General features: G+C 40.8%; 1 protein-coding gene across 2 annotated transcripts in view; it reads right to left on the reverse strand.

The window, feature by feature from the left end:
• CSGALNACT1 (chondroitin sulfate N-acetylgalactosaminyltransferase 1) overlaps nucleotides 1-12,244 on the reverse strand; it is a 45,702-nt gene that overhangs the window by 2,373 nt on the left and 31,085 nt on the right. The window contains exons 5-9 of one of the 2 annotated variants that reach the window (XM_074903962.1): nucleotides 5,370-5,586; nucleotides 4,048-4,149; nucleotides 3,084-3,262; nucleotides 2,578-2,672; nucleotides 1,600-1,626 (exon numbers count right to left, since the gene is read on the reverse strand). In XM_074903962.1, coding sequence (XP_074760063.1) covers nucleotides 1,600-1,626; nucleotides 2,578-2,672; nucleotides 3,084-3,262; nucleotides 4,048-4,149; nucleotides 5,370-5,586 — 620 coding nt within the window. The remainder of the gene's footprint in view (nucleotides 1-1,599; nucleotides 1,627-2,577; nucleotides 2,673-3,083; nucleotides 3,263-4,047; nucleotides 4,150-5,369; nucleotides 5,587-12,244) is intronic. The other variant, XM_074903963.1, reaches the window with a different exon arrangement.

The raw sequence follows: 12,244 nt of genomic DNA on the forward strand, positions 1-12,244 counted from the left end.
ACAGAACTGCTAAATCCAGCTAAAATTGAAGTCCAGAAGTGATAGGCAGTAGATATATAGCCCATAAAAGCCTTTGTAATAATGAATGTGCAGTCTATATTACTGAGATGGACCATGAAAATGTTATGTATTACAGGTGAAAAATCAGCAGTGAGAAATCACGGCTAAAATTTTCAAAAGCAGATATCCAAGTATAGATCCCTAAGGTCATGATTCATGTGTGTGTGTGACCTAACCCAATCTGGTGAGATATCCAAGAGTTTCAAGCGCATTTAAAACCTCTAAGCAAGTCAGCAGTACTTCACACTCTTGAAGGTCTGGTTACAAACCTACCCCTCAGCAGCTATTTTGAAACCTTTGGCTTCACTTGAAACAAAGTTACAGAAGATGAGGAGCCAGAATTTCCATTTCTGGATTTACAAATGCCAGCATTTCTTTTATCAAAAAAGCCTCTTCCAAAATAGTCTCTCCTGATTTCTCATTCATGTCTCCCCTCTTTGTTCATAATCCTTGTCACTTCAATGTTGGGTTTTTTTAAAATTTATTTTAATGAGGTATTTTAAAATTTTCTTATTTCTCCTTTCCTTGAAAAAGCCAAGCCACTGGAGAGGTCAGTTAAAAGGAAACAAGACTGTATCTGTCAAGTCTGTACTGTAACAAGAAATCTCCATAACGATGCCTTTACCGCAAGCTACCCGTATGCATTAGCATTATTATTTGCCATTAGTGCAAGTGGCTGCTGCACAAATCAAATTCTTTGAAAGATTTCTGAAGGCTTTTTTTTTTTTTTTCTCAGCAGCCTGAGTACCAGGACAGAGAGCTAACACTGCCTTGTTTTAATGGCACAGACCTGGCTGGCCTCATGCCTGGGAACTAATGTGGGCTGAAAATATAAAAATCTACATAAAAATGAGATTGGCAGTACTTCTTTAAGTCAAGAAGCTTTTCTGACATAAGCATTACATTTTACGATTCAAATGCTAGCTATAAATATTTGCACAATCCCGACAATGTACTTTGTGGAATTTATGCTACTTTGAGAGCTCAACTCCATTTCCTAAGCACAGTGCTTACAAGCCTGAGGATCCCTGATGGGCTCTCATCAGAGAGAGAGGAGCTAACATGAGTCCCATGGTATTAGCAGGAAAAGTTTCCTCTGAGAAAAAGAACAGTGGAAAGGATTTTCCAGACTCTTCAGTAAAAGACTTTCTGGCTACCTGTTGGATAACACAGGGAGCAGTAGACAAAAAAAATATTTTAAAATATTTGGGGTGGACTTTTCAAACTCGCATTCCTGATTTTTCTAGAGGGATTGCACAGTGTGGGGGTGGTGATGATAGAAGACTGGAGTCAGACCCTAGCAATCTTCTTCAGCTGTGACTGTTGCTGGGATCACAACACCCCTAATTCTTACCTACTAAGAACAACAGTAGCTGGAATGCTCTGGAGACAGTGTCCAGCCTGGGACAGGATGAGCCCCGATAGGTGCAGTGCCTGGCAGGAAGAGAGGCAGCTGCAGCAGACTGGGACCTGACTCAGAGGAACCCACTGAATTTGTATAGCTGGCTTACGCTTCAATTTGAAAATTCAGCCACTTACCAGCTCTAGCAGGCAGAGGACTGTGACCTGGAGAGAAGCAAGAGTGGAGGGTGTACATAAAGGGAAAGCCACCACTTCCATCACCCCTTTACCTTCAAGATAATGCAATGCCAGAGCACAAGAGGGTGGAGAATAGCTTCTGCAGCAGTGCCAAGCAATGGCTCTGCCACTAGCATTCATGTGAACCTCTTTTCTGCATGCTCTGCTTCTTCCTCACAGCAGCTTCCTCCTCATCAAGGAGATTCACCTGGGTTTAACTACATGTCTTAGTCATATGCCTTATAGAAATGTTTTTAAAAAGAATGCTTTGTTCTCCACCAAAGATAAGCAGCTGAGATGGAAATCAGTGGAGTTATGCTGTGTTATAGCAGTGCCAGATTAAAGCCAGAAGGGACAGATCCAAGCATATCATTTGACTCTGAGACAACATAGTACACTTCAGAAACACAGTCTCTGCTCACAGACAATTTAATCGTGAACTGTGGGATGGGAAAAGCCACTGTAGGTGTTCAAGTAAGTGGGGGAATAACTCTGACATCCCCTGGAATTCTGTTTTCACTGACTCATCTAAGGATATTTATACTTTTTACAAACGTTAGCTCTTCAAGATGCAAGCAAAGAAACTATTCAGTGCAAGGAAGAAATCAGAGCAAGATCAGGGACTGTCACCCCAAAACAGCACACCACGAAGGAACTGTTTGCTATTAGAAAATCCCTTCTGGCAGAGGAACAGACACAATCTAAGTTCTTAGGTTCCATGTATAAAACATCAAACAATGGTTAAAATAAGCAGTACTGAGATACTTTCCTGTGAAAATTAACTGCAGAACTTACAGTAAGGTGACTGTTGTAGTTAATTTTGTCTGTACGGTAGTCACTGTGCACAAAGAATAGGGAAATATTACCCAAGAGCACATGCACCTTTAAAAAATGCTTTGTCCAAATAAAAGCAGGCATTCAGAGAAACAACGTACTTACCAGCTGCTGTTCTAAAGATGGGATGGAATCACGGTGGCCATAAATTATACTGGGGTTATACTGACTGAAGAGAACAGGATAAAACACCTTCTTCCCTAGAAATGACAATGGGTTCTTTTTTAAAAAAAGCTTATTAAAACTTCTCTCTCTTACAAGATGCTGTCCAGGGCAGACCAAATCCAGACAAAGTCACACAAGTTTTGGACTGAGCCTATGTTCTTTGCATGAGAATGTGAGTGTGAGGATAAAATTAACAAAACAATCCTGTTCCAGAAATAACAGATGTTGAAGGCAAGAAATTCAATCACAGTGGGAGCAGAAGTGTTATAACCTTTCAAAACCCAACCAGCAATGGGATTTTTATAGATGTCTTAATTAGTTCTCTAAGTTTCAAGAATGATTTACAGCAGCTTCATTACCAATGAAGACAAGAATATTCTGGTGAAGGCTGTTACACAGCAGGTAAAAATCTATTGAAAGACAATACACTTCATGAGTACCAGTACCTGGCTGCGTGTTCAATCTACAGGAGTTCAGGAATTCAGCTGTGAAGTATATGTCCACGTCACAAAAAAAGAGAACAACATTGTTTCCTTTCCAAAATCGAGCACCAACATCTAATCCTTTGCCCCGGGAAAATTCTTCGTTCAACTGGATGAAGGTGAAGTTTTTGAAGTTTGCTGACCTAGGAGAAGGAAAATATTCAGCAACTTACCCTGTCCTTCCAGCTCTTCATACAAGTGGGGACAGGAACCCAGTATGAAACAATTAACTTCAAAATCTGTAGTACCACAGTTCTGAGAGCAGTTTGAGGGAAGAGATGTCCTCTTTGAATCTTCTACTATGTCTACATTCAGAGCTTGACCTGTGTACTCCTACGCTAGCATTTCTGTCACAGACATTCTTTGGTCAGTCCTCACAAAAATCCCAACAAGGCTTAGATGGACAAAAATATCTTTAGTAGGCAAATATAAAATACCTGTGGTTGTATTACTGTATCTATACAAGGGTCTTTTTCCCACAGGGAGATGATAGCAAAAGGCTACACTGCCTCATGATCTTGATAAACACAGCTATGCAAGCAAACACAATAGACCAGACCTGGCCAAAAGTTCCTGCGTGCCCTACAGAAATTGCCTGCACCTGACTTTGAAAGTCAACTTTTAGTCCTAATAGTTAAAGCCACTTTCAAAAACAGTAAAGAAGTTACCAGTGTGGAAAAAGAAAGCTGCCCTGAGGTAAGTTCAGTAAACTCTGCTTTGTGGTTCTAAAAACCAACATCACAAAACCACAGATATGTGACTGTCAGAGTAACACTGTTTTTATCTGATACAAAGGAAAGACAGCTGTCTTCTCCAAAACAGTTTAGAACTTTTTGGCACAACTACAAGTTTGGACAGCTATCTAGTCTCTGATTTGTGGTACAATTGCTGTGTATGAACAGCATACATCAGATATTCAGGTACTTACCTGGAGGTGTTTTCAAGTATCGATTTGACTTCATTCATTTGTTCTTTTCCAAAGTAAACTACAGTGAGGTGAATTCTCCCATCCTGCTGAATGCCCATTTCCCTAGAGAATAGAGACAGATTTGTGACTTGTCTCAGAAGTTAGCTTCCTCCAGTAACCTATATCCACCGGGGAAGGCAGAGTAGGGTGAAGCTTGGAAGGCATTCCTGAGGGCATAACTCCACAATAAAGATCCTTGTCCTGACAAAGGGGCTCACTGTCTCTCTATCAGATTGGACAGAAGGCTATCTTTCAGGCAGATTAGGAAAAAACTCTCTAAGAAGTGTTAATAGGACGCTGTTAAAAAAGGCCACCTAGTCCTAGGAAGAATGATCAGGCAGGGAAAAACTACAGCACCTAGGACAATATGAGAAAGAGGATTTTAAAGCAGCTATACATACCCTACCTTTTAACCTTGATTTTTTGTAACAGATATTCCAGAGTTTAGGTCTTTGTCATTTTGTTAAGAAACGTTTACTAAAATCTAAGTATCAACCAGAGATCAAGCCTGTAGCCTAAGGGTAGGACCAATCTGAATTAATACTAGACACCATGCCTCACTTGCACAAACTTTAGTCAGCAAGAGTTCATCTATAATCAGCAGAGACATCACCATGACCAGAGGGTGATTTCTCCCATTCTAAAACAAGTATCTATCAGATGGCTAATTTAGACAAGGAGACTATTTTTAGACGTCTGTGATTAAGAAATAAAAATCCCATTGTAAGAGTCAGTATCTGTTGCTAACACAGTTTTTTCTGGGCAGCTATTTAAAGTTACATCTCAATGAAATTCTTCCTCCAAACATCATCTCTGTGTTGAAAAATAAAAGAAATTTGAAAGTAAATATCCTGAAAGTTCAAATACATTTCCTCCTTACCTCTTATTGCCTTAATCTTTTCTCTAATAGAGCCTGACAAAGTTTCTCCGAGCACTGATTCCCTTTTTCCTTAGAGATGTTCCTTTGCAACTAATGGCATGAAATTCTCATGTTAACACAGTCATGTGTGCCCCAACAAAACAGATTGAGACACATAAATCAGGTGCATGCAAATCAGAAACCCCGATGACTAGAATATAATTCCTTTAGTGCTAAACACAATGCATTAAGCAGCCAAATGCCTTTCAATAGTCTCTATAATCTCACAAATGACTTAACAGCACAATGAAATGTTATGTAAAAATAGAATGATTTTTACTGACCGAGGCCTTAATAACTCCTGAAATTGCATCTTACTTTCCAAGTAAAAAAAAACAAAGGCAGCACTGGAATGGAAACCCACCTGAAATTCTGCATGAACTGCCGAAATTTGCTTGCTCTCTTGGCCAAAGGCACAATGACATTAATAAGTGTGTCAGCCATATTGACATTTTCATTTTTCACTTTCATTACAGGACCGAATGGCCGGAATAAAACAATCTTCTTGAACTGATGTTTTGTGTCTCCTTTGAAAGTCAGCTCATACAACGTGCCTTTGTCTTTTTCTGTGCGGTAGATCCCTGTGTGAAAAGAAAAGAGAGGAGATTTTGGATTAAAGATGGGCTCCTGGTGCAAATAAAAAGAAAAAAATGGATGCAGTCTTCATGTCTTACACCTAAGCTGAAAATGCAGCAGAAGCATAAGATACTTTTAAACCAGTACAGAATCCACCATCATTTGGAGGAGGCTGTCACTCTGGCAGGGACACAGCCCTGGGTTGCAGGAGCTATTTAGTATTCTCCGAGGCACATTCCTAGGCTTGGCTGAGTTACAAACCCCTGAAGGTTACCAATTGCTCACACTCAGTATAACCCAGCAGACATACTGTCCTTATTTTTCAGACTGCTCCAATTGCACGCTGCAGGCATGCATGGTAATGGTGATGCAGAGAGACTACAAAAGGCAGCCTGCCTCTCTGCATATGAGTGATTAGGCCATTTCCCAGAAAAGCAATTTCTTGATGAGCACATTCATTTCCTCCTTTCTGGGAGGTTCTCTGGAAAGTCCCCTAAGAAAACTAATGCAACTAGGCCCCAGCATCCACCAACTTCACCCACTGTCAACCAAGACAAAGCTCTCCTGTTACACAACTCTCAAAAGACTTTTACTTTCTTTGTGGCAATGATGCCCACTCCTGGGCAAATAATGGTCTGCAAGGATGACACTATGGAGTTTGTCAGAGGCTAGACCAAGACACAGTCTGCCTTAGACTGTCTCCAAGAATATTTAATTCTTACAAGCATGTACTTATTTCCTGTATGGAATGAACTTTTAACACACTTGATGGGTGAAATTGATCCCATGCTGAGGGCTGGATTGAACTATAAAAGTCATGCCCCATTGAAAAGCTATTCTGATACCTTAAATGAGATAAAGTTGGCAAAAAGACCATGGATTTTACCCACTCTAAATGACACTTCAGTCCCTGCAGTGCATATTGCAATAAAGCACTTTCATAGTTATATCTGTTAGGTTTAAGAAGGAATAAATAAATGCTAATTCTAACTACTTGTTAAGCCACTGTAAATATCCTAGTAGATATTTATCGGTAGAAGAGTATCAGTAGAAGAGTATAATTGCATTGCCTTCCAGCTCTTGCAGAAACTCAAGAGACAAGAAAAACACATCTGGAAGACAACTCCTCTGCTTGACTTATTTCTTCTTTTTTTTTTTTTTTTTTCCTCCCCATCTGGTTATGAAGAACAGCTTGACCAAAATAATGCTTTTTAAAAAAAATCTTAGTCATGTGTAACACTGCTGTGCATCCAACACTGTCGGCTCTGTCTGTATTTCTTGTGAAGGTCTGGGTCAAAGGTTTCTTTGAACAGCAAAGTGACATAATTTCTTCTGTTGTAGCTTTTACACTGGTACGTCCAGAACACACAAAAGACTAATGAAGTGTGATTTTAACTGGCCAGAGTTTTATGGACTGTCTTATCTTCACTATAATTTTGTGGTTTATTCTTCCTGAACACTTCAGTTGGTGAGTACTATATGTAGATTTACTGATCTGTTATTCATTTCATGTTTTATTTTTAATATAAGCTGATTCAATGAATGCTCCAATCCTCCCTCCAGCATAGGAGATGAATCTAGTGAGACAGCAGCTCATTATTCTCTTAAATCTGTGACCTTGACTCCCCCTAGCTTTTTCTATATAGCCTGCCCAAGGTGCAGACCATGAACTACATCTCTTACCTAACTTGAGCCTGCACTTCAGATCACCTGAATGGTGACCTAACATTCCCTGCATTTCCTCCTCCTGGTGGCCAGAAAATGGAAATCTGGCCTTTTGAAGTCCGCTCACCCATTTATTTTTACAGGAAGCCTCCTGATGATCCGAGTGTGTTGCTGAGTGCACTCACTTACTCAGGCAGTTTTTGAACACAGGTCTTGCCAATAAAGTTTGTGTTCTGGAAGGTTAAGGTAGCCTTTTGACATCAAGCTAAACAAAAATCTAAATTAAATCTGATTTGTATTTTCTCTAGAGAGAAATAGATAGGACTGTTTCACATTTGACAGAGTGAACAGACATTTTTCATAATAACAAAGATCTAAATTAAATTAACCAATTTAATAATATCTAACACACAACATCTCGAAGTCTTTCTTTCTACATCCTCTTCTACCCCAGTCAAGAAACAATGATGCCACAAATACCACTTCCCCAGAGATACATACTACATTTGTGGAATAAAAGGAGCTTTGTCAAACAAGCATGAAGCACCTTAAAGCAGAACCAGTGTTGGGACCCCTTGCTATACACACAACAACAGAGGCCGCTTCTAACTCTGCAGTTTTGTTCTTGTTCAGAACTTCTACTACAGCTAAAAACAAGCATCTCTGGTGAAGGCAAGGTTCCCTCACGAAAGATGTTAATCCCAGAATTTATAATCCTAACATTTTAAGAGAATTGAATGCAGAGTTAATGCATGTAACTAAATGTGGTTATTCTTGATGCATATTTAAACCATTTGTTTTTATTTTATTAAGTATCTTCTTTCCTTTTTAAAGTATCTTCTTTTTAGAAGCAGAGAACAAAGTGATTTGCCAAGGTTAGGCAGTGAGTTTTGGAAATGAGCCTAAATGTCTTGAGTCACTCCGGGGACTCACCCAGCAGAACATCCTGCCTTTCATAAGATTTTTCCATTTCCAAAGGCACTACTTCATTCATGCAATCAGGACTTTATATGTGATTCAGAAAGATGCATCAAGCAGCCTCAATTCTAAGATATGAGCTACAAGGAGGGAAAAAATGTAGTCTCAAAAAAGTAAAACAAAAAACTTCTTTCCTTAAAAGGTTTCTCCTGAAATGAAAGCCTGAGAAAGGCTGGATGTTCACTATGGAAAAAAGGTTAACAGATCATCTACTGCTTCCATTACAGCATCTATGTTTCCGAATATGCACCATTTCTTTCAGAGGCAGGGAGAAAACTCAAAGCCTGTGTAAACAAAACTCTCTCAAACCCAGTGTAAACAAGTGAACAGGAGCTTTGGGTCAACAGGGAGATTGGCCTTAAAATGAAGGAAAAGGACAAGTAAAAAGCAAAAAAAGATCTGGGCTGAAGGGTTGACTAAAGAGCAGTAAGTGTCCAGTCTTCAGAGTAGCAATTCCCAGGGCTCTCTAAAGAAATGGAAAATACCTGATCTCTATCCAGCAGGGCAGGCAATCAATCTACATGGAACTGATAACTAGCAAAGAGCCATGCAACATTAACAAAATGCTGTTGAGTAGATGACAATTTTAGCCTCATTTCCACAGACCATAGGTTTCAGGTCCTACACTCTCAATAGAAACACTCCCTGAGCCTGTGCTCTTTGTTTATATTCTGTTAGATGTTGTAGGAACTGCTACTAGGATTTATCAGCATTCATTGTCCCCATTTTAACTCAATATTATGGTGGTCTTCCCACTTCACATGCAGTAAAATACAGCATCTTATCCTTTGAGGAAGAGCATCATCCCTTCTAATAAGCTTCCAGGGCAAAACTGCATCAGGTAGTCCACCACCAGTAGCTGTCAATTTGAGAAAGAAAAGCTACTCCTTTTCATTCACGTCCAAGACCTTATTTAAAATTCCAGTCACTAGACAGCCACATACTTCAGATAGGAAAACTTACAATACAGCATAACTGACAGTGCCATGGCAGGGCATTTCTGAAGCAAGTCAGGGATCTTCTGGAACTGTTCCTGTTGGGAAAGAGTATCACCAGACAGTGATTACATTCACTTATGGAACACACCACTCAGGCTTGTCAGAGTCTCCAAATTATTATCTCCATCTTTGAGAAAATGAACTACTTCCAAATCTATACAGCTCTGATGCCATTTACACAAATTAATGACCAGAATTGTTGTTCTCCCCACTGAGCAACTGGCATTCTATTGGAAACAGTGCAGTCCTTTGCCTGCTTATAATACACAGAAATTTCTGATCTTTCCCATGCTGTTTCTTACTAACTATTCATGGCAGAAAACGAGTGAACTTGGTATAGAAGTGGGAGGAATAAGGGGGAGAGGGGAGGATTATAGCAGCTGAACAGTCCAAGTGCCTCTGTAAAGAGAGAAGCAGAGCAGAGCAGCAGCCAGATGGATAGATTTTGGGCCCCAGGGAGAAGGTGCGGTTCTCTTGGTTTTGAATAAGAAAAAAATGGAAAATTCCACCACGTGTCAGCTATTACTCCTGGAAGGAGAACTGTCTGAGAATCCTATCCAAATTTCATGTAACAGCAAATCTGCTGAGAAGGAGTTTAGCTCAGCTAGAAGGTACTAGGGTCACAGTCTAATTCCCACGCACAAGTGGTTCTGTCTAGAAACTGCAGAGGATGCAACACTTATTTTAAGAGATCCCAGCTACAGAGACAAAACATTTTTCCTTAAATGTAAGAAATGTTTGAAGAAATATTTTCCCTCTGCAAAGACAAGAATAAAGGAACAAAATGGAAAAGAGGAAGAGATGCAGACCCCAATCACATTTATTACACCACACCACCACCCTGCCTATTGGCATATGTTAGCAATGAATTAGTCCGGAAAAAATTATAGCAGGTACCAGATGTGACCCACAAGAACAGAAAAATCAACACAGGGGCCCAAGCAAACAAGATTAATTTGTACCACTCTATATGCTAGTAAGACTTGGGTTCAGCAACACTTGAGTAAAACTGGTGTCAAATGCTTCGCCGAATAGCGTGGAAACAAAGACAAAAGTCTCACATATCAAGAGCAGCCATTCATGTTTTGAATCTTGTCTCTGCCCCCAATTACCTCATTTTCATTTCAGCACACCCTTCCACCAGCTCAACCTTAAGATGAGGGCAGTAGCCCCACCTTTAACATAAAGGATGCATACAGTTTTTGTGTGCTGTTACAGCTGGAAGATAAAAAGTTTACAGGGTTAAAGTGGTATTACTTTCAGTGCAGATCTGGGCCACATCTCCCAGAAAGCTCCAGCTACCCTGGGCAGTTCCAGAAAATGAAAACATCTGTATTTGCTGGCTGGGTAGCACCTCTCACAGTTGCTGTGTTGCCGGATTGGTACGAAGCTGCCAGAAGCTGCCATGGAATCCAGCCGTTACTAACTTGTTGTGTAGGCAGTGCTGTCTCCAAAACAAGTTCCGAGTCCAAACCGTATTTGAAATGCAGAACTGGAACAGAAAACTCAGTCCTCCTTTCTCCTGCTCAAGTTATACAGAGCAATGGATTTGTTCATGCTTTGATCGGCAGTTTTTGCCATTCTTGGAGAATGGAGGTTGGGGGAAAAAAGACTGCCAAGAGATGACAGAGACTTTGAAAGGAACTCTGCAGGGAAATCTGCCAAATCAGCTCTTTGTTTCCAGCACCAATTCATGGATGCTTGCATTTGCAAACAATTCAGTTTGCACTACTGAGTAAGAATGAGAATGTGTTACCTTGCAGCTACAGAAGCAAGGGCCTGCCCTGCAGTCCCCTTGGACACAAGGAAGGTTTCTGGAACTCAGACTGAACTGCATGCAGGGCTCCAGATTCTTGAGTTCCAAGTGACATGCAGGGCTTCCTCCCTCTGGATTATTTCACCATGGTATGTGAAAGCCAGAAAGGCTGTTGGTGCATAAAAAACCTCCACAGAGCCAGCACAGCACTGTACATCCCTTCCCCATGCTTTTCTGCACACCAGATTCTGCCTTGTTCCCCAAGGAGAGCACTGATACCTAGGCAAAGACCCTTGATTGTGCGTAAAAGCAGGCTCTAAGCAAAAGGGTAACTTTAATGGAATATTAAGCAATGTGTGGCAGGAAATAACTCCTCCTTTCCTCTCCTGCTCTCCCTATGAAAGAGCTGGTGCCAGCCATACATGCTTGTTCAGCTCCCACAGTAAACAGTAGAAACATATTTTGAAATTATAAACTGAACAACAGACAGAAAGGAGGAGACTGGAAGCACGTAGCTCCATGATCACATGCTGGCAGCCAGCAGCACTTCTCAGTCCCCTGCCTGTGCTCTGGTCCCATGTCTGAGCAAGAAGAATTTGACTGGTGTGGAGGAAGAGCCTGAACCAGAGGGGAGCCAGGACCTGCCTCAACAAGGCCTCCACAGTCTGAACAACCCACATCCCTGCTGTGGGAGGCACCTGCCTGACTTGAAGGTATATACCGGCACAGCCTCAAGAACCTCTTGATACCATGATCACCAGAGAAACACACGCAGAGAGTAGAAATGAACAACTGGCCATTGCACAACAGCAATAGTTTGTCCTCATCACATGGAGGGTGCATCTTGCTCTGCTCTATTCATAAATATTAGATTAAGAAAACAATCCACAGCAAAATCACTAGTGATTTGGGATAAGCATGGAGGCTTGTGTTCAGCACATTAGAGCAGTCATCCCATAAAGGGTAGGTATCTTACCCACATGACCTCTAAGTCTGCACCACAAACATCTGAAGAGGAGGAAGTCAGTTTTGCCTCCTATATTAAATTCCGCTAGGTCAGCTGTGGATTAAATCTTACAGTCAACACTATTGAACAACAAGCAGGGAACATGCCTGTTCCTATGAAGTGAATCTAAGACAGCCATATTGCAAGTAAAAATGTAGCTCTCTTACTGAATGAGAAACAGTCATGAGCCCTTGGAAACAAGATCTGTGAAATCTTGTCGCATATCATGTTTTTGCTGCACACGCTCCTGAGCTTTCAAC

This window comes from Athene noctua, chromosome 4 (genome assembly GCF_965140245.1).
Source record: "Athene noctua chromosome 4, bAthNoc1.hap1.1, whole genome shotgun sequence".
NCBI lineage: Eukaryota > Metazoa > Chordata > Aves > Strigiformes > Strigidae > Athene > Athene noctua.